Genomic DNA, 22,162 nt, shown 5'->3' with positions numbered 1-22,162 from the left:
AAACAAAGGCTCCTGTACCAAATATTAACATTGACTTTCTCAGGTGTTCAAATACTTATTTGCAGCTGTATCATACAAATAAATAGTTAAAAAATCATATATTGTGATTTATGGATTTTTTTTTTAGATTATGTCTCTCACAGTGGACATGCACCTACGATGACAATTTCAGACCCCTTCATGATTTCTAAGTGGGAGAACTTGCAAAATAGCAGGGTGTTCAAATACTTATTTTCCTCACTGTATATGGATGAATATATTTTTTTTTAACATCATTTGTTTCACATAAAGTAAATTCTTTTTAAATGTAAAAGCTGCATTTTTGCCTCAAATGCAATAAATCATTCGCATTGGTCGGTTCGAGCCCAGAAAGTAGACTATGTTTAAGTATAAAATCCATTTTCACAAGATATATGTGCTCATATTGCTCAGCCCCAGCAGATCCTCTGGATCAGATCTTATCGTTATGAATTGCACAAAACCTGTTGTGTTGGTATTCAGGAAATAAACATGGTCACATTCGAGGCCTACGTTGGACTAAATCCGGCTTAGGGTGCATTTGGGATGACACTTTTGGTTCTACGCTTCTTACATCTCTTCGGCTCTTACTCTTACACATACAACCCCCTCCCGACCCCCTGTCACCTACTCTTCACACATACACACCTACACTTATACACCTCACTTGGAGATGCCTAAACCGGTCTTCATGTACTCGTACACCACGTAGCTGATGCTGACGGCCGGGATCACTTTTAAGAAGTTGGGTAAAATGCCGCGGTACAAGCCGAAGAAGCCGTCCTTCTCCAGGATCTTCTTCGTCAGTTTGCCCATGGACACCTGCTCCGAGCCTTCCATGGACGCTGCGGGCAAAACAAATCGGAGAGAACTTTCACTTTCTCCAACTATCACCACATTTCAGGATTCATCTAAATAAAAAATAATAATAAACACCTATAGATTTTATTCCAATGCTTTTCTAAACCTTTTTTCCTGTGAGAGCCACATAATTTTTCTGAAAATGACACGGGCCTGGAGTGACTGCCAGTATTATTGTGAAGATTTCGTTATGATTTTAAACTTAGATATTTTGCCTCCTAATGCTACATTAGTTTATTTTGTTATGCACCATACAGACAAATGTAATTAGCATTACTTTTCAAGAGCTACAGTATATCGCCTATTAAAAGAGCATTATTACGATCATAATGACATTTTTGCATATTCATTGCTGTTAACATCAAATCATTTACTTATGCATATTGTTGGTGGGTGAATCCAACAAATATTTAGGCTATGTTAATAACTAGACCTCGACCGATTGTGGATTTTACCGATGGCTCGGTTGGATCGTACTTGCAGATTAGATCAACTAAAATGGATACTGGATTAAAGTAACAAACAAACATACATAAACTCCATGTGAAATAGTACGAAAATTTATTTTAAAATTTTTTTTGAAAATGTGCTAAATTAAATATATGAATATGTTCATTAATAAATAGAATTATATAATTAATAAAGTATGAATAATGAATGTAAATAGCGCTCTCCGTGCAGCGTGCCATCTCACGTGTAAAAACAAACATCACCTCTAGAGGCCGCTCTCGTAACTTTTGTTTAGATATTTGATCTCGGGAACTATGGCAAAAATCCACACTAATAGTTTTTCTGGCTTCAGGTCCGCTGTCATTATGAGAACGGTCTCTAGAGGCGAATCACTGATGCCACGTGAGCCGGAACATTTTTACACGTGAGACGGTATACCTCGAACTCTATTAATACCTAAAAGGAAATTTTTTGTTGAAAGCCATCCGTTATTTTCAAATAGAAATATAATGAGTAAAACCTATATTTAAAATATAGGTTTTATATTTCTATATTTCAAAAAGCAATTTCAAATGTGGGGGCGGTGTTCGGGGTGTAGTTTGGTCCTGTTCCAGATCATTACAGTTAACACTTGCAGCAAATCATTTTATGATGATGATTTAATGATTTAATGATTTCATGTAACTACATTATTATGCAGCCTGGGGTAATTATTCGGAGCTACCGTATATACTGTACATTAGGAACATTTACCCTGAGCCTGCATGCGTGTCCGGATGAGGGCGAGAGGGTAACTGGCCAGCTGACCACATGTGCTGGAGATGGTACCACAACCCAGCAGGACCAGGATCCCAGGGTTCACGGAGTCTTTAGCATAGCGGGACAACCAGGTATTCTTTAGGGTCTGTGTGGAAAGAAAGAGAGAACAAAGTGTGAGAAGGTGAGCGAGCGCTAATCTGGCGGTTGTTTTTGCTTGTAGTTGTGTACGCATCACGTTTATACCTACACAACACAAATACAGCAATGTATTTTTAATATATCATCATAAGTCATATTGTTTTCTTTTATTTGTACAATAAAAATTGCTTTGGACAAAAAAAAAGGAAAGAAAAAAGAACTACCACAGATTTTGAGATATACAGTTTGTTAAATGTCCTTGGTATACTAAATATAATCAATTATAATAAATATACAAGGATTTCACACCCCTTTTTTTTATTATTATTAATACATAGATCATGCAGTCATTTTTTTTTTATATGAAATAGGCATTAAAAATCGTATCGTTTAGCGAACCAATCACATTTAAACTCATGTTTTGAAGTAAGTATTAATGTTGAAACCTATCGATCACGAGACGGGTGCTTTCAACATTAAACCCTCTACTAGCTGTCATGGACAAGTGGAGAAAACGGGACACCATTTGATGGTACGACATTTCTAAAACCAGGACGACCCTCCAAAATATCCGAAAGGACAAGAAGAAAAGGTATCAGGGAAGCTGCTAAAAGACCTACAGCAACATCACAGGAGCTAAGGAAATATATAGCATGCATCACTCGCTCACTGCAGGTGACAACTCTCATTCTTCTCACATCTCGACTAGGTGGCTAGACGGAAGCCCTTTCTCAAGTCTAAATCACCTTAAACTTAAAAAAAAAAAAAAAAAAAAAAGTGTTCTGAGGTCCGCTAGAACATTCTGGGCATCATTCTAGTACAGGTTTTTTCCACACACAAACAGATGAAGCATGGTGGTGGCGGCATCACGCTATGGGGCAGCTTCTTTTCAGCCTGGACTGATTCTATGGTCAAAATGGCTAAAGACGGAAAAAGAAAAAAACATGATCTTCTTGCAGGATAATGACCCATAGTACAAACCAATAAAACAAACAAACAAATAAAAAAAATAAAAGCTTTTGAAAATATTTAGGACTGATCCAGTCAAGAGACCTGATCTAAATCCTTTTAAAAACCTGTAGGAAGACAAGTTTTATAGATCTGGAGCATTTATTTATAAATCTGGAGTGAAAAAAATTGTCGAATCAAGACAATAAAAAAATTTGAGTTTTGTATTACAAGCAAATGATGCTTTTAAAAATGTATTTTAAGTTCTGGCTTTTTCTTTGCTTTAATGGTCCTATTTGCTCCTCATATAAATTTTGACAGTATATAAATCACATTCAGAAGATTGTGTTTTTTTCTTTCTTTATTTTTTTATCACAGAAATCTGTCCTTTTACAGAAGTCGTTCGAGGCCACGCATTCTAATATTTTTCTCGATATAATAGATGGTTTTCGCTTCTCCTCTGGAACGACCCCCTCTCTCGATGCAAAAAAAGTTTATATATGCTGCAGGAAATTAGGAACTTTGAAAAGGATATTAGACGCCTGAATGATATACACGGGAAACGTTCGTAAAGCACGAGATACAATCGCGTCGTGAGAAAACTGGTTTTTACGTTGAGATCGTGAGAAAAAACGAAGTAGTGATAACAATTTAAAAAAAAATGGTGCTACCAGGTATGATGCTACCAGCAAAAAATCCAAACCATGTTCTCGCTCAGGTTAAGTAGGAAACATATGGTTGCATCCTGAATAATGGCCAGACAGCGAACACCTGGTCTCACACTGCTGAGATAATCCGCGAGTCATTTATCAACCGAAATTAATCTGTCAGCTGTTTCCATCCCAAAAATCCATTCTGATGTCAAGATCTGTTAAGAGATATGCACAGCTACAGGCTGTACTACCAGACCGGAATACAAACATCTAAGGTGTTCTACGGCTCAGTGTCGAGTAGAAACCGCACCTCGTAGACAGCCAGGTCTATTCCTGCGTAGGGGATGATGCCCAGGATATTGGGGACGTAGCCTTTATAAAAAGCCTTCAATCCTTCTTTCTTTAGAATCTTCCTGGCACAGTCGAACATGCCGGAATATTGTCCGGTTTTCCTCAGCGTCAGTCTCGTCTTCATCACCTAAAGAAAACAATGAAATATATATTATAAAAAGATAAATCACCTTATCCTTTAAATAGTTATAATTTAGTAGCATAGGTTTAATTCTGCTTTATGTTCTTACCTCCATAGGATAGATGGCTGTCTGTGCTGTGGCTCCAGCCAGAGAACCTGCCATGAACCTCTCGTGGGTCCGAACCGTTCCATCTTCTGAGGACAGCAGCTTCTTATACTGGTGAAGAGATGATTGGTGAGGTCAGTGTTATGCTATCGAACCGTTGTGCGAAGATCTAAAGTTATTCTTAATCATCCTGTATCGAGTGAGCTGTATCGAGTGAACTGTATCGAGTGAGCTGCATCGAGTGAACTGTATCGAGTGAGCTGCATCGAGTGAGCTGCATCGAGTGAGCTGTATCGAGTGAGCTGCATCGAGTGAGCTGCATCGAGTGAACTGTATCGAGTGAGCTGCATCGAGTGAACTGTATCGAGTGAGCTGCATCGAGTGAGCTGCATCGAGTGAACTGTATCGAGTGAGCTGCATCGAGTGAACTGTATCGAGTGAACTGTATCGAGTGAGCTGCATCGAGTGAACTGTATCGAGTGAACTGTATCGAGTGAGCTGCATCGAGTGAACTGTATCGAGTGAACTGTATCGAGTGAACTGTATCGAGTGAGCTGCATCGAGTGAGCTGCATCGAGTAAACTGTATCGAGTGAGCTGCATCGAGTGAACTGTATCGAGTGAACTGTATCGAGTGAGCTGCATCGAGTGAACTGTATCGAGTGAGCTGCATCGAGTGAACTGTATCGAGTGAGCTGCAGCTATCGATTATGTTAGTAATCGAGTATTCTACCGATTATTCCAACGATTAATCGAGTAATCGGATAAGAAGTTCTTTTTGTTTAAAAACGCAATACTAAATAAGAGAGTAAAAATAAGAGGGAACTCTTAAAATGAACAAGTCAATTGTTTCCTTTTTTAGAAAAATTTAAATTTTTTATAGCTTTTTTTTATTTAACGTGGAGATAACGGCCTTCCATTTAAATCTTCTCAACGCCCCTAGCCGTTTTCTCTCTGTTCCTCCATTTTTCATTCTGCAGCGTGTTCCCTGTCTATTTCTAATTTCTAATTCTGTGTTTGCAGTTAAAAAAACTAAATGAATTTTTGTTATCAAATTACCCGATTTACAAAAGGAATCATTACAGCCATACAGTGAAATGCAATGGCTCAAGTTAGTGTCTAATGCTTTAGACAGAATTCTGACTACACAATAACAGCATGCTCTGGAGTAGCTTTTCAGCAGCAGAAATGAAATCTTGTTGCAGTCAAATCAAATTGTTCGCAAGAATCAGTTCCAGTCAGCTAGAAATCTGTGTCTAGGGTGAAAATGTAGTATGTCCCAATGAGACAATAAACCAAACATTTGTTGAGTCGCCAAAAAACTCGCTCAACTAATATGTAAAGAGTTTAAAGAACGAGTATCGACTTAAGTGAATTTGATTATTTTAAAAGGAAACCTAGACATCTACATATCTTATTGCTAAAGTTAATTCTTTCTGTAAAGTAAAAAATCATATTAAAAAAATTCTATTCTGCGATGTTTAAACTTGCATAATATAACAAAAAAAAGAAAAGAAAAAGACACTAGAAGGGTCAATACTCTTTGGAAGTACTGAATCCAAACCCTCAGACAAATTCACTTGACATTACCCGTCTCCAATGTGTTTATACGGCAACTTAAAATAAAATAAATGTCCATCTCTTACCTGCTCATACGCCATGAACTTGATGGCAGTTTCAGGGGCGATCTTTATCACGTTGACACCGTTGCCCCTCCACAATGATGTTACGCCGCCCTCTTTAATCATCTGCTTGAACCCACCCAATATACTGATTTTGTTGGTTTTTGAGCCATGAACCTGTAACATTAAACATTAACAGTGAAATCAATTCTTTCCCAAAATTTGTATACATAAATACAAAAATTATAAAAAAAAAAAAAAAAAAAATAGAAAGCTGTTATGATAAACTGTACCTGCATAAACACTTTGATTCGGTCCAAGGGAGCTGTTCCTGTACGCGACACTGCCCCGGCCATTGCACCGGCGGCCAGCTGCTTCCACCACAGACCAGATGTCTTCTCTTCTTCTGTGAACTCGTCTGGGATGGTCAGACTGTCACCTATATCCAGAACCTAGGGTGCAATGTGTACAAGCCATTAACACACTAATACACATTGTTGCAAGGCCAAAAGGTCATTTGTACACAATGTCACTTTTTCTGGATGGACCCGATTATCTGGATGTCACTTAACAAAGGAAATGATGCCGTTATACCAAATTTACTTATTATCATGCCGGATGTTTTTTAAATACACCTGAGAACATAATTCAAAATAAACAGGGTAAATTTACATGAGATAAATGAGCACTCCTGTTTTGCAATAGACAATATGTGCATCATGAAATGAAAAACACAACAAAGGACACCCAGCACTGTTGAGCAGCTAGAATCCTGTAAAAAGACACATATAGGACAACATTCCTCTCTCAAAACTCCCAAAACTGTATACGGACAAAACATCTGATGCTACAGTGGTAAACATGGTGCTGTCCCAACTTTTTTGAGTCCTGTTGCAGCCATCAAGTTCAAAATAACCTTATTTATTCCTTAATATGGTACATATTCTCAGTTTGAACATCTATTTTATTGTTTTTATTTCATGGATTTATGAGATTTGCTAATCTTAATTTTAATCTAAACTCGTAGAGATGCAGGTCATGCAAACGTCACACATCAGCATTCAGGGGAAATAAATATGAGAATCTTGTTCCAGATTAGCTGGGTGTTATTTCAAAACATTTCCAAGATGCTCTTGTACCTGAATGATCACAAATCCCCACAGCCACACGCTAAAATCTAGTGGAACGTCTTCCCAGAAGTGTGGGGACTGAGATATTTGACAATTACAGAGTCTGATGGTCAGATGTATAAAGTCTTTTGGTTTTATAGTGTATTTGAAAACTTAAAACAAAAAATCAGCGATTGGCTAAAACTTGTTGTTTGGAAATCTAGCAAATTATCAATCAGAAAATTTTGGCACAACAGACAAGTTTTCAAAGACCTACCTACAATATTCCTGAACTAGCTCTAAACAATTTTCCTTATTTATCAAAAAATTATATTATGCTATAATTCCTCTCAACAAAACTCAGGCTATCCTAAGATTGCAACTTAATAAACTTGTGTTGATTTATTCATTGACTTGAATGTAAATGAATAAAGCTAGCCCTTCTCTCAAGAATCCAGCGCTGGTAGCCTGGTGGTGCTGGGATTTTATTCCATTGGACCTTTCAAGGTCCAATGCCTCAACCACTGAGTTACCACCTCCATATCATCTCTATAAAAGATTTCTACATTCCAATAAGTTGAAACTCTGCATGACTTATTAATGACAAGAACAACCACACCTCTCATAAACGCTGATCTTTCATCTCGCTGCAACCTTCCCAATCTTACCTGCCTGTGCTTATCTATTGTCTTATGTAATGGTGGAATTCTGGTGTAATACTTTAAGAATTTAATACATAGTAGGCAGATTTGGGCTTAAATGTAGGTAATTTGCAAAAATTCTATATGAAACCATTTCAATGATTTGCACTCTGTCTTTCCCTCAGTTCATTTTCCTATTAACTTCAACAGAGTTACTGGCAAATGAAGATGCTCAGGAAAATATATATATATATACACACACACACACATACATACATACATACATACAGTGAGGAAAATAAGTATTTGAACACCCTGCTATTTTGCAAGTTCTCCCATTTAGAAATCATGAAGGGGTCTCACGTAGGTGCATGTCCACTGTGAGAGACATAATCTAAAAAAAAAAAATCCAGAAATCACAATATGATTTTTAAACTATTTATTTGTATGATACAGCTGCAAATAAGTATTTGAACACCTGTCTATCAGCTAGAATTCTGACCCTCAAAGACCTGTTAGTCTGCCTTTAAAATGTCCACCTCCACTACATTTATTATCCTAAATTAGATGCACCTGTTTGAGGTCGTTAGCTGCATAAAGACACCTGTCCACCCCATACAATCAGTAAGAATCCAACTACTAACATGGCCAAGACTAAAGAGCTGTCCAAAGACTCTAGAGACAAAATTGTACACCTCCACAAGGCTGGAAAGGGCTACGGGGAAATTGCCAAGCAGCTTGGTGAAAAAAGGTCCACTGTTGGAGCAATCATTAGAAAATGAAAGAAGCTAAACATGACTGTCAATCTCCCTCGGACTGGGGCTCCATGCAAGATCTCACCTCGTGGGGTCTCAATGATCCTGGTCAATGACCTGAAAAGAGCTGGGACCACCGTTTCCAAGGTTACTGTTGGTAATACACTAAGACGTCATGGTTTGAAATCATGCATGGCACGGAAGGTTCCCCTGCTTAAACCAGCACATGTCCAGGCACGTCTTAAGTTTGCCAATGACCATTTGGATGATCCAGAGGAGTCATGGGAGAAAGTCATGTGGTCAGATGAGACCAAAAAAACTTTTGGGTCATAATTCCACTAAACGTGTTTGGAGGAAGAAGAATGATGAGTACCATCCCAAGAACACCATCCCTACTGTGAAGCATGGGGGTGGTAGCATCCTGCTTTGGGGGTGTTTTTCTGCACATGGGACAGGGCGACTGCACTGTATTAAGGAGAGGATGACCAGGGCCATGTATTGCGAGATTTTGGGGAACAACCTCCTTCCCTCTGTTAGAGCATTGAAGATGGGTCGAGGCTGGGTCTTCCAACATGACAATGACCCGAAGCACACAGCCAGGATAACCAAGGAGTGGCTCTGTAAGAAGCATATCAAGGTTCTGGCGTGTCCTAGCCAGTCTCCAGACCTAAACCCAATAGAGAATCTTTGGAGGGAGCTCAAACTCCGTGTTTCTCAGCGACAGGCCAGAAACCTGACTGATCTAGAGAAGATCTGTATGGAGGAGTGGGCCAAAATCCCTCCTGCAGTGTGTGCAAACCTGGTGAAAAACTACAGGAAACGTTTGACCTCTGTAATTGCAAACAAAGGCTACTGTACCAAATATTAACATTGACTTTCTCAGGTGTTCAAATACTTATTTGCAGCTGTATCATACAAATAAATAGTTAAAAAATCATATATTGTGATTTCTGTTTTTTTTTTTTTATGATTATGATTATGATTGAGATTATGTCTCTCACAGTGGACATGCACCTACGATGACAATTTCAGACCCCTCCATGATTTCTAAGTGGGAGAACTTGCAAAATAGCAGGGTGTTCAAATACTTATTTTCCTCACTGTGTATATATATATATATATATATATATATATATATATATAAATAAAATGTATTCCTCATACATAACATCTCCTTTCACTATACAAACTATTGCTTGGGTCCAAATTAATTTTAAATGATCATATAATACATGAATCGATCTGTTTTGGAATCGCTTGGAAAATGTGCGAGGTGCTTACGGTGGAGTGTTTCCAGTAGCGTATGATCTCCTGCAGGTCGGTGGCTGGGTTAAAGAGAAAATGCTGTCTCCATTCGTTCCACTCAATCGTCATGGTGCCATCCGCATCAATGCTGAATGAGAAAGATCAGAGTTGTGTGAGGGTTGCGCCTGAACATCAAGGCATTCCGAGGCAGCAAATGAATGAAGGACCGAAGGAATGGAGTCATTTATGAAAAAACTAATTGAATGAATAAATAGGTATCATGTGTGCTTAAAGGCAGACATTTGTTAAAGTATGCTGAAATTAGTGGAACAGATCTTAAAGACTCTAAATGTTATATATTAACTATATACTAAATGTTATATTGGGTGGAGAAGAGTGGCAAGAGTGAAAGGGAAAGTTTATAGGACTGTGGTGAGACCTGATATGTTGTATGGATTAGAGACAGTGGCATTAAGTAAAAGACAGGAGGTGGAGCTGGAGGGAGCAGAGCTGAAGATGTTGAGGTTTTCGTTGGGAGTGACGACGATGGACAGGATTAGAAACTAGTTTATTAAAAGGAACAGCACATGTAGGACGTTTTGGAGACAAGGTGAGGGAGGCGAGATTGAGATGGTTTAGACATGTGTAGAGAAGGGACATGGGGTATATCGGTAGGAGAACGCTGAGGATGGAGCCACCAAGGAAGGAGGAAAAGAGGAAGACCAAGGAGGAGATTTATGGATGTGGTGAGGGAAGACATGCAGGTAGTTGGTTTGAAAGAGGCGGATGTAGAGGACAGGGGTATGGAGACAGATGATCCGCTGTAATATTATATATTATTATCATTATGTTTTTTTCTCATATTAACCAAGCAGGTATTGAATTAAAAATTTTGGCAATTTTACGTTTTGCATTTCTTCCTCTTTGACTGTGCCAAAATTAAGCTGAACCGTGACTTAAAAACTTAGGTAGGTACCGAACGATAAATATTGTGTCCCATTACACCCCTACTGAACAACATTAATTACTCAAAGAGCAATTAAGTACCCACCTACAGTAAATACTGTTAAATAATTTACAATGCATGGTCAAAAGTCTCCCTTCAAGTCTCTCAGCTACACCCTTTACTAATAGCAGCAATATAATAAACCATACAGACACCGATAATCCAAAAAACAAACACCGCCAGTGAAAAAAAGGTTGTACTGAGAAGCTCGGTGCCACAAATTAGTTTGTAAAAATAGCCCTGATAGATCTGCCCCAGTCGCCTATAGGTGTAATAACTGTGAAACGAAGGTGTCCAAGAGTAACAAAAGCTCATAAAATGATAGACCTGTCTTAAAGTATGTAGTTCTGCTTCATTTACTGCAGAGGTCCAAGAATTGTGTGTCAGGAGCTTCATGAAATTGGCTTCCATGAGCAAGCAGCTGCATGCAAGGCTAAATCACTATGTGCAGTGTTGGGTTTTGGGGTGTCAAGCAGATCACTACTCTCCTCTGGTGAGTGATGTCTGGTGTAGACTCCTTTGATAAATAATTGTTTGCAACTAAAAGGTCCAAGCGATCTAGTGGAAAGCCGTCCCAGAAGAACGGGGACTGGGATAACTGGGACCAAAAATCAGACGCCCTTATTCAAAGCAAACAGTTGAGAGGCTCTGCTTCAAGAACCCAGCAGTGGTAGCTTGGTGGTGCTGGGATTTGAACTCATGACCATCCAATCCAATGCTTCAACCACTGAGCTACCACCTTCCCAGCATCACGGTGAAGGATTTCTACATTCCTATAAGTTGAAAGGGACAACTCTATTCAATCTTGAGTCTTACTAATGTACAATGTCTGAAGTCTAATCATTTATTATCCAGCAGACTGATTAAAGTGTAAAGCGTATGCTTTAACACTTACTCGAACCCTTTAGTCACCTAAATACACTTTAGCACTGAAGAGGCTGACTGTTACAGTACCAGCAAAAGCCCTCAAAGCAAAGAAACAAACAAAAGACCTTTATTCTATTTTGCATAAAATGTTTGCTAGCCTGTTTTTTGTTAGTTGTTTTTGCTATAAATCTTTGATCATATGAAGCTAACACATATAACACTGTTTCTCTTAGATAAATGTTCATGCCCATTTTGGTATTTTTTACATTTTTTCCTACCTTTGAAGAATCTTTTCAGCATTTTCCTTTGATAAGTTCATCCCCAGCTCTTTAAGTGCCTGTTGAATCTCTGTGTAATCAATGCGTCCTGTGGAGAAAACAAACACAACATAGAACATATTTAAACAAAACAAAAAAATTATGGACAACAAAGTATACTCTCCTTCAAGTCAAGGTATTAGGTTTCAGGGCCTTAATAACTATTGTATATCCTTCAGCAACTTCTACAAACATAAAATCTCAAGTTACAAAAAACGGCAACATTCAGAAATGAGGTGGGAAAAATGTTTCTCAGGGGTGTATCTACAGTACATCATGCCAACGAGGAATCTTAAAGAAGCAACTGTTGCTGTTAAGTAATCTGGAAAGGGTTATAAGGCCTCCAAAAAAATTGTGCAGGAATCTTTAATTAAAACTGTCTTGCACAACCAACTGCACTGGTCAGCGCTACTATGTTACTGTTTTTCCTGGCTCATGTTTTTTTGCACTGAATGTTGCTAAGAACTCTGCGTTGTTAGTTTATGTGTACTCCTGTGTTTCTTTTGTAAATGTATGTTGTTTGCTGTAGCACCTTGTTCCTGGGGAAACGTTGTTTCGTTTCACTGTGTACTGCACTGTATATGGTTGAAATGACAATAAAGCCGACTTGACTTGACTCTTGACTTGACTGCGCTGGGTATAAACAAATCCCCTTGAACATCTAGTTCCAACAAAGGAACTGTCCAGAAAAGTGGACCAAAATGTTTCCAAACAATGTGGAAGTAGGAAAGACTCCTACAAAACCCATTTTCCCACTTGGATTCTGAATGTTGTTTGTTTGTTTGTTTGTTGAGATGCTGGAGGGGACCGTATGTGTTTTGGGCCCTGTAACTGGATTTAAATAGGCAGAAAAAGCTTAACATAGTACACGAAGTTTACAGAGAGACGAAATGTTTTACATAAAAGTCCCCCAGAGTGTTTTTAGGCTGCAGTGCAACCAGATGATATGCAAAATGCTAGATGGTGTATTCAAAACATGACGTTTACAACAATCCAATAACAGGGTGTATAGGCGGTTTGAAAGTGACAAAGTGACAGAGGTCGGACGATTTTTTACTGCACGATGCCGATAGTTAGAAATCAGGGCAATCGATGGCCGATATATAAACTTTCTTTCGGCTTCTCCCATCAGGGGTCGCCACAGCGGACCATCTGCATGTCTGATTTGGCACATGTTTTACGCTGGATGCCATTCCTAATGCAACCCTCCCCATTTATCCGGGCTTGGGACCGGCACTAAGGCTTGTGCAACCCTAATGGCTGGGCGATGGCCGATATATGATGGTGTTTTTTTCTGGCGGATATGTTTGCTGCCCCCCACCCAAAATAAAATAAAAAAATTATATATATATTAATAAATATAAAATTATATATGTATTAACAAATACTAATTTATATACATTATATTACACAAGCTTCACGACATCGCTGAGCTGCTCGCACATGCACCTGTCTATTAATTGGCATAATCTGAAACACAATCGTCTGATGATGATTGCGTGAAAATGTCAAAGTTCGACCTCCAATGACAATCTTCTCTCCAGAATACAGAGGAAAAATCATCCTGGATATCTGATGGGTTCAGCTGGTGTTTGTCCCACAGATAATACATCATAGAGTCTAGGCGACTTTTCAGTGAAATTGTTTGGTCTGCAAAGCAATCCTTTCCTTTTCTTTTCCATGGACATCAAAAACATGTATACAGCCATTCTAAAAGAAAGCTGATTGAGAGCACAGATGCTGGACAATCAATGAAGAAGTGAGAGTCTATATGTGTATTTTACACAGATGTAGATACGCTAGTAAGGGGCATGTACCCATATATTCTATTCCCTATCCAAAACTCTGGCATGAAGAAGCTGGTGTTGGATCTGTGATGATCGCAAATGTTGAGCTATTTAATTTAATGAGTTGCTGAGTAGCTCCTGGTTCCATAATCTCAACTGACTGTATAGGACTGTAGAAAGGACATTACTCATAATCTTACATTCCAGTGCTCATGTTAGTTCTCACTCTCCAGTGTTCTGTATTGTTATAAAGACTATATTCACACTCTTGATTTCACCCAAATGAGAATGGGTTCTCCTTTTGAGTCTGGTTTCTCTCAAGGTTTCTTCCTCATAACATCTAAGGGAGTTTTTACTGCTACAGTCGCCACGGCTGCGGGAAATTCTGTGGCACCCAATCATCATCCCATTAATGAAACTTTGCTAGATGTTACACTTAAAAACTCTGAAAACGACTATTTGATATTTGAATCTGTATTTCCTGAAATGATATGCTGGTGAAGTTCAACAACAACAAACAAATGCTAAAACAAACTACTAAAAAGCCTTTCATAAGGCTTATATCCAACAAAAAAGATCTGCTTTCTAGATTTTCTACACTTTTGAATATAAAAAGTAAAAGGAAGACAGAACTTTTCAGTGTGTTGAATTTGAAACACTGCATGAAATCGCTAAGCCTTTTACATTTGACTCGGTTAAAGTGGGATGTTTGGGCTTCGACAGATCGTCTGCAGAGTGTCATGTTTAAATGCTCTGGATGTACCATAATTTCCGGACTATTAAGCGCACCCAAATACAAGCCGCACCCACTGAATTTGACAAAGATTTTTATTTTGAACATAAATAAGCCGCACCTGTCTATAAGCCTACATTGAAACTAATGAACTGTACACAGGCTTTAATAAAAGACAGTGTCTGTTACACGGCTTGTATCTAAACAGTAGCCTACCAAGAAAAGGATTCATAGAGTGAGAAAAAAGTAGCGGCTTATAGTCCGGAAAATACGGTACATAAGATTTACAGTGAGTGTGTGGATAATAATATTATTAATAAGATCAGTCGTATTACCACTGCTTGTGAACGCAGACACTAAATTATGTGTCTGGTATAAACCGAGATGCTATGCGTCAAACCATTAACACACCACCCAGGGACAAATTATACAATTTTGTCTCAAAAATTGAGCCAACAAACATAAATGCAATGTACAAAATACAAAAATCCATTAATGCAATGTACAAAAATGGTTTCACGATTCGATCATCATAGATTCAAAATCTTGATGACTTTCACAGATTCGTTTATAAAAGCTAAAATATGTTCTGATCTTGGATTTAACATACCGGTGCATTTTTTTAATCATTCGCTTCATTATGATGAATCATGGAAACAAATAAATTCGACACCCCAATGAAAAATCTGAACTTTTGGAGATCCGTTTCACTCAAGTGTGTATCTACATTATGCCAATGCCAAAGCGATCTGGGAAGGGTTATAAGGCTATCTCCAAACAATCAGAAAATCATCATTCTATAATGAAAATGACTTTTAAAAATGCAGTGTTTCCAGAAGTCTGCATTTCAGCAAATTCAGTCCAAGATCAGACCTACTGCAAGTTTAAGTTTATTTCTATTGTGCTTTTCACAATGGACATCGTCTCAAAGCAGCTTCACAGAACTGAAGAATTAAAGTGAACAATGTGTATTTATCCCTGATGAGCAGCCTGGGGTGACTGTGGTAAAGAAAAAACCTCACTTAGATGTTGTGAGGAAAAAATCTTGAGAGGAACCAGACTCAAAAGGGGAACCCATTCTCATTTGGGTGATATCAAGAGTGTAATTATAAATCTTAAAAACAATTAAAAAAAACACCAGAGAGTGAGAACTACCATGAATACCGGAGTGTGAGATTAGGAGCTACAGTCTAATACAATCAGCTGATGTTATGGAACCAAAAGCTACTGAGCAACTCATAAAATAGCTTAACATCTGAGATCATTATAGATCCAACACCAACTCCTCCATGCCAAAGCCTGTAAACACTCAAAGAAGTCCAATGTCCAAACTCTACATGAAGTGGGATTCAAAGGGTCTCTAGATGGTTCAGGATGATTGCATCTACTCTTTGAAGGACAGTAATCTTCATGAGGTAGGACACAACTGGAGCTACTGTGGGATGCCTCGGGAAGGGTCGAGAAAGAGAAGCAGTTGAAGTTGAACATAATACAATGTTTAGGAGTGAGTTACATGATCGGGACCATGGAACCTCAGTCACTCTTGCAAGCACCTGTTGTAAATGTTCAGTATACGACTTCATTAGCAAACCCGCAGGCCATTAATGATGCATTTTTTATTACCCATCAGTCCTCATGCATGCAGTCTATTGTCTTTCCTGTAAGAGATGCAATCAGTCTGAACGACTGAACAACTTCCCGCTATCAGAATGAAGAATTTCTCCATTTCAGAAGGAGGACACTTTAACTGCAATGGACGTAACATTAATGGCATCTTAGTGTGCATCGCTTCAACGTTGTTGACTAGTCTTTATTTTTTTATTTTTGAGAGATCTACTCGTGATTCCATCCATTTTGACTAGAGCCCCAGCTGAAAAGTACCATCATTGGAATCAGTATATTGATGATAAGTGTATGATAATTACTTTTTAACATTAGCTTGAAACATTGAATAACCATATACATGCTAACGCAATACCTTTCCTTTCCATAAAACGTTAGAAAGTGGACGAAGATCTGCCATGATTTACTTTGTTTTGTTCTTTTAGATTCAAATAAATAAATCATAAATCATGTGAAAATTCTACCAAAATGATCTCACACTCAATTGGTGATCATTTTACACTGTTTACACTGATAATAAAACAGAATAATTGTGATAAAAAAAGAAAAGAAAATGTGTAGGGTTCTTCACACACAAGAGGAACTGGCTATGAAGAGATGAAGAAGTAGTGAATGAAAAGAATGAAGAAATAAAAAGGAGAGAAATCTGCCTTGATATCTTACCATCGTTGTTTTTGTCGAGACTCTTGAACGTCAGATTGAGCTTTTTCTCGTGTTCCTGCAGGTATTTGGAAAACTCCAAAAAGTCAAGCTGATCGTCTTTATCCGAGTCGCCGGAGGAAACGATTTTCTGGTACAAAGGAGAAGAGAAAAAATAATAATAATCTTGTTTAACCTCCTAGCCTTTATTTAATTGTTTCAAATTTAGATTTTACAGATGGAAAACATGGTTTGATGGTGTGGTGGAACAAAAAAAAACAAGAACCAGATTGTGTGCTAACTGTGTGCAGTGGTTTTATTTTTGTATTTCTTGCAGCAGCTGTGATGATGTAATGAGCTTTAATGTTCAAATGCAACCCTTTAACGTCAACGTTCATCAATGATTTAGCAATGGACAAAAGACTGTCGGCACGTGATCATAAGATTGGTACGTGCTTCATAAACATGAACTTTTATAGTTTTTGAAAGATATACCAATGATTCCATAAATTTTGAAAAGACTCCAGTCCCAGCTGAAAAGTACCAGCATGATGCAACCACCACCATGCTTCATAGTAAGTATGGTGTTCTTTGGGTGTCACTTCTTTATGCACTAAACTTCTGTTTAAATGATGCCCAAATTTATTTATTTTTTTGGTCTCATCAGACCATTCGACATCTTTGGGGGTCTGGATGTTTCAGGATGATTGCATCTACTCTTTGAGTAGAATTAATTATTCCTCTTTTGGAATTAACTCCAGTATGAACTGAAAGCTCACTGCCATTCTGGAACACCATGATCATACAGGGTTGTAACCTGGTAACTATGTTTAGGTAGATGATCCATGTCAAACTAACATGAATACTAGGACCCAAGGTCCCCAGTAGCATTGTCCAGAGCATCCATTGCTTTCACTGGCTCGCCTTCTTCCCATAGTGCATCCTGGTGCTACCTTTCCACCCAAATCTCACACACACACACACACACACACACACACACACACACACACACACACACACACACACACACACACACACACACACACACACACACATTCTTCCTTATCACCATGGTCCAGTTCGAATGTTCAAATAATTGCTCTTTTTTCAGCAATTTGTGCAACAGTAGTGCGGTAGGATTTAGGCTTCACACACCACCATAATACTCAATAATATTCACTTCCCCTCAAGTGCTTTTAACGTTCTGGGGCTGATCAATGTATACTGTACAAAATAGCTTACAAACTATGGAATGTGCATCTCCATAACTGAGGTGGATTCACCCCTGTTACGATGCATTGCGATCCGTTTTCAATTCGATGAAATCATTATGGTACAGATTTTATTTCTTTGCTTCAGACAGACAGCAAATCATACATTTTCTTAAATGCCTTCTGACTTCTAACACATTGTCTTTGTAGCACAAAAAAAAAAAAAAACGACGAATTTAAACCAGACGTTCTTTTCCTGTTGTGTATCCAAGAAGTTACAGCTCTACCTCTGCCATGGTAATCTGTATTCTATGTAACTCTCAGGACACGCCTCGGTCTCCGTAGCGTTGTAATACGTCATATTTCCAAAGCAGCAGCGGTGCTGAAAGAGAACAAACTCGAGAAACAGTTTAGCCGCGAGAAATCCATCTACATGTCGAATTTTCCTCACAAATGATTGGTCACTTTCTGAATAATAAACGTATGGCGCATCTGCTAATAATTATATGAAAATAAATCGCTTTTTACCGATGCAAATATGTTTAAAAACGATGCACTTTCTTAATAAAACTTTTTTATGCTGATGAATCCCTAATACAACCTGTTTGACCAAAGTAGCATCTTCGATTTCAGATATGAGAAACTTCATAAATGTAATTTTTAATGCAGCTTAAAAACTAGATAACTATACAAGGAGGATAGTGTGGGTGGTTTACACTAAGCAGAGACACGGTCCCGTTTATCGCGATTTTTATTTGGCGCATAACCATTTTGTTTTGCTAATGGTCATGATTCATCGCAAAAAATCTAAACTTATAGTGAATTGTTTTTATTGAGATTTATGTTAAAATAAGGTAATTTATAAATTATTAATTATTAAACGCAGTAAAAGTATACCTAAAACACCGTACAGTGTGTTTCATACATTTATACACGAGACAAAGAACGCGTAGCTTTGCGTACGAAGATCTACATTATACGGCTGGATGTTTTGGGGTGGTGTCCATTTATAAATATATAAAAACGGCGGACGACTGCAACTGTGATCACAATATAACACGATACACCATGACGTACTGCTCTCTCAGTGCTCTATCGTTTCAATGAACTATTTTAAGGTCAATATATTACTTTTAATATAACAGTATAACATTGATCGGTATATAAACGTAAACATTTAACATGTGAATAAGCAATTTTCCTTCACTTGTGACCGAGATCTGAACAAATACAGCGCTAATTTCAGAACCTCGGACCTCACGCTTTTTACAGGTTACCAATCAATTTTATTATATATATTATATATATTTTACACCAATTTTAGCTTTATTACACACTATTCATCGTTACGCTGACCTGCGTTTCTGAAAAAATAAATAAAACTACTCTAAAGCGTAATGTCTCCTCGTGGCTTTCTGTTCCGCCTCAATCCCCGTACGTGTTTGTGATCAGTGTCTAGAGTTTCATCTTTACAACTTAGAGCAGATTTGAATGGGGTCAAAGTGAATGTTGCATTGTACCAAAATGTATGATATTTTATTCAAAGTTGCTTTTTTTTATGATTACATTTTATTTAGAACAAATTAATAAATAAATAGAAAATATGACCTTATTCTGCAGTTTTTAATTATTTCAAGGTTTTCTAGTTCAATAAAACCTACAGTACAATATAATCTATTATAAAGTAATATAATAAATATAAAGTGATCAAAAAGATGAAAAGCAGACTGTGATTAGTGATTGTATCGGAGACACTTATTTATTTGTATACTTGCATGATTATTTTTCTGTCTTTAAGACTAAAATTGAATGCCAACGATGTCAAAACACTTGGTCATTGAAATGCAATCATTTTAAATGTATATGAATAATACCACAAAATTATGATGTGTTATGCACTGTAGACACCCAAAGGGTTCCATTACCAAGTTAACAAATATTTGGTTGTATAATCCGACAGTATATGGTTGGTGGAGTGAAAAAGTCAGAAAAAAATATCAATTATTAGAAATGTTATTTAACAAATTAAGCTTAGAAGATAAAAATGTTGCTACTGAAAAATTTAAATTACATTCATTTTGGAAAAAAGAATTAAATACATAAACATGTTAAAACATTTCTTTGTCATTGTGGGCCAAATATAAATTCACCCATGTGCGCTAGTGTAGTATTTGAGATCTCTTTCTTCTTTTCCAGCTGAGTGTGTCGATCTCTAAACATTAAGAAAAAGTTTGCTGAAACACATCAGGTGTGTCCTTCATTCCTGACACACCTCACGTGTCTGACTAATCCCCTGAGCCACATACCTTCCTTCCTGCACACTATGTAGTTATTAATGTGAGGCATGTAGCAGCTACTGTTTTCAGAATATAATCAAAATATATCAATGTCTCTTTTCTATTCGTATGTTGAAATATGAATTGCAGACAGACAGACAGACAAGATAGAGAGAGACAGACAGGCAAGCAAGACAGACAGACAGACAGATAGATAGATAGATAGATAACTGCAGTTCTCCTGTAATGGACGTTTTGAATGTGGACTATCATGGGCAGTAAAAGGTAAATAGACTGATAAATAACTACGCCCTGCACACTGCACATTAACTGTCCTAGAAGTAAACTATAGTAAAGTTTATTATTTGCGGTACATATTTGTTTGTTTGTTTGTTTGTTTGTTTGTATTACCTGAGCCGCGTCCGCCCCCAGACTGAAGCCCATGGCGGCCAGGCCCTGCCTGAGCTCCCCGATGTCCACCTTCCCATCCTTATTCACGTCCAACTTCTCAAAAAGGGTCTCGAAGCTCTTAATTACCTCGTCGCTCAGGCACTGAGCCTCCGTAAAAAACAGCTTCTTCACGGCGTGAAACATGATCATTACTGTCAGTGTGATAAATAAATAAAATTGCTGTTAATAACCTAAACTCAGCGTGAACGAGTCAAAAAAACGAAACCGGACCGGAACCGCGGAGGTCTGAGCAGAGCAGCGGGCCGGAAGCGGCATCAAGTCCCGTCCGAGCCTGGGGGAGAAAGTCTCGGCTGAGTCGGTTATTTAAAAACAGAAAACAGCAAAGAAAAGGTGGAAATTTTGCAAAAAAAGGGAAGGGTTAATAACTCGTAGTGTGGCTCTGCGTGTGTGCGTGCGCGTGTGTAGCAAAAGACACACCCTACTGCATAAACACACACTTCAGCCCCAGCGCTTTACTACTTCCCCGAGTGTCAGGTTACAACACCAGACCCCAGTAACTCTCACTCTTCACTATTTTCCCCAGGATTTGCAAGTATTCTCCTTTATTTTTTTGTGTAAAGAGTAAACAGATTTTATTCCTCATATAACCCAATAACACACTGCACTGATATAACCCATACTGCAATGAGAATGTCTCCCAGTCATGGTTTGCATAATGAAAAAGGTAACCCTCTTAGAAAGCAGTACTTAATCAACTTTTGGGTTCTGCCCCAAATGATATTATTCCCTGTCACTCTGTATACTTTTACCCAGTCCACTTCCTCTCCAGTGAGTGAAATACTCATGTTCTGACTCATCATCTCCATGGCAGGACGGTTGTGTTGGCAACGCACTACTGTTTGTACCCTCAGGGGTTTCTGTAATGCAGCGACGACTTCTCTTTATAGGTCATACAGCAGTTGTTCTAATACAGCTAGTTCTTCTCGTCTAGTTTCATCCAAACTTCCACTTCGATCATCAAAGGTTCCACCTTGAACCCACAGAACTAGAGAGCGAAGAGGTCTGGGATGAAGCTTCAGGACATACAAACAGCCAGGGGTATCGTTTTCATCTCGGCACTCCAGACCAAAAGAATGAATTGGAAATGAAGCAGTCAAGATTTGTAGACTTCCAGATTTAACCTGGAATTAAAGCTAAGCAAAATTGTTTGACAAAAAAAAGGGAAGAAATTGTGCAAAATGTCGTTTGGAAAAGTAATCAACAATGGATGAAAAGTATTTGGACAGAAGAGAACTGATTAGCAGTCAGGTGGTCAGGTGGGGCCTGGTTTAACCCTTTTACGATTTACGGAAAAGATAAGGCAAATAGGTGGTATTCTAATGATGAATTTGCAGTTGGAGGCTGTTCTTGCATTATGGGATCAATGCTAGTTTAATACACTTATTTTCCACCATAATTTGCAAATTAATTCTTTAAAAATCAGACAATATGATTTTCTGGGGTTTTTTTCCTCATT

The 22,162-nt window shown here is 38.0% G+C and overlaps 1 protein-coding gene across 1 annotated transcript; it reads right to left on the bottom strand.

Moving 5' to 3' along the window:
• Nucleotides 1-243: 243 nt before the first annotated feature.
• Nucleotides 244-21,128, bottom strand: slc25a24 (solute carrier family 25 member 24). Its single transcript, XM_083563078.1, has 10 exons — nt 20,647-21,128; nt 16,773-16,899; nt 11,928-12,015; nt 9,813-9,924; nt 6,320-6,478; nt 6,051-6,203; nt 4,409-4,516; nt 4,138-4,305; nt 2,083-2,233; nt 244-863 (listed from the first exon to the last, which is right to left on the bottom strand). The coding sequence occupies exons 1-10, from the start codon at nt 20,833-20,835 to the stop codon at nt 682-684; spliced, it is 1,437 nt and encodes a 478-aa protein (XP_083419204.1). The 5' UTR covers nt 20,836-21,128; the 3' UTR covers nt 244-681.
• Nucleotides 21,129-22,162: the final 1,034 nt, after the last annotated feature.

The sequence above is a fragment of the Silurus aristotelis genome, assembly GCF_946808225.1.
Source record: "Silurus aristotelis genome assembly, chromosome: 15".
NCBI lineage: Eukaryota > Metazoa > Chordata > Actinopteri > Siluriformes > Siluridae > Silurus > Silurus aristotelis.
This window is presented reverse-complemented; position numbering and strand designations above follow the sequence as displayed.

What these genes read in the sequence shown, in the direction of transcription:
- slc25a24 (XM_083563078.1), bottom strand. Translation starts at nt 20,835, where the DNA reads ATGATCATGTTTCACGCCGTGAAGAAGCTGTTTTTTACGGAGGCTCAG. An exon ending in TCTCGACAAAAACAACGATG is followed by an intron (nt 12,016 to 16,772) that starts GTAAGATATCAA and finishes TTTTCTCCACAG; the next exon opens with GACGCATTGATTACACAGAG. An exon ending in AGTTCATGGCGTATGAGCAG is followed by an intron (nt 4,517 to 6,050) that starts GTAAGAGATGGA and finishes TCTCTTCACCAG; the next exon opens with TATAAGAAGCTGCTGTCCTC.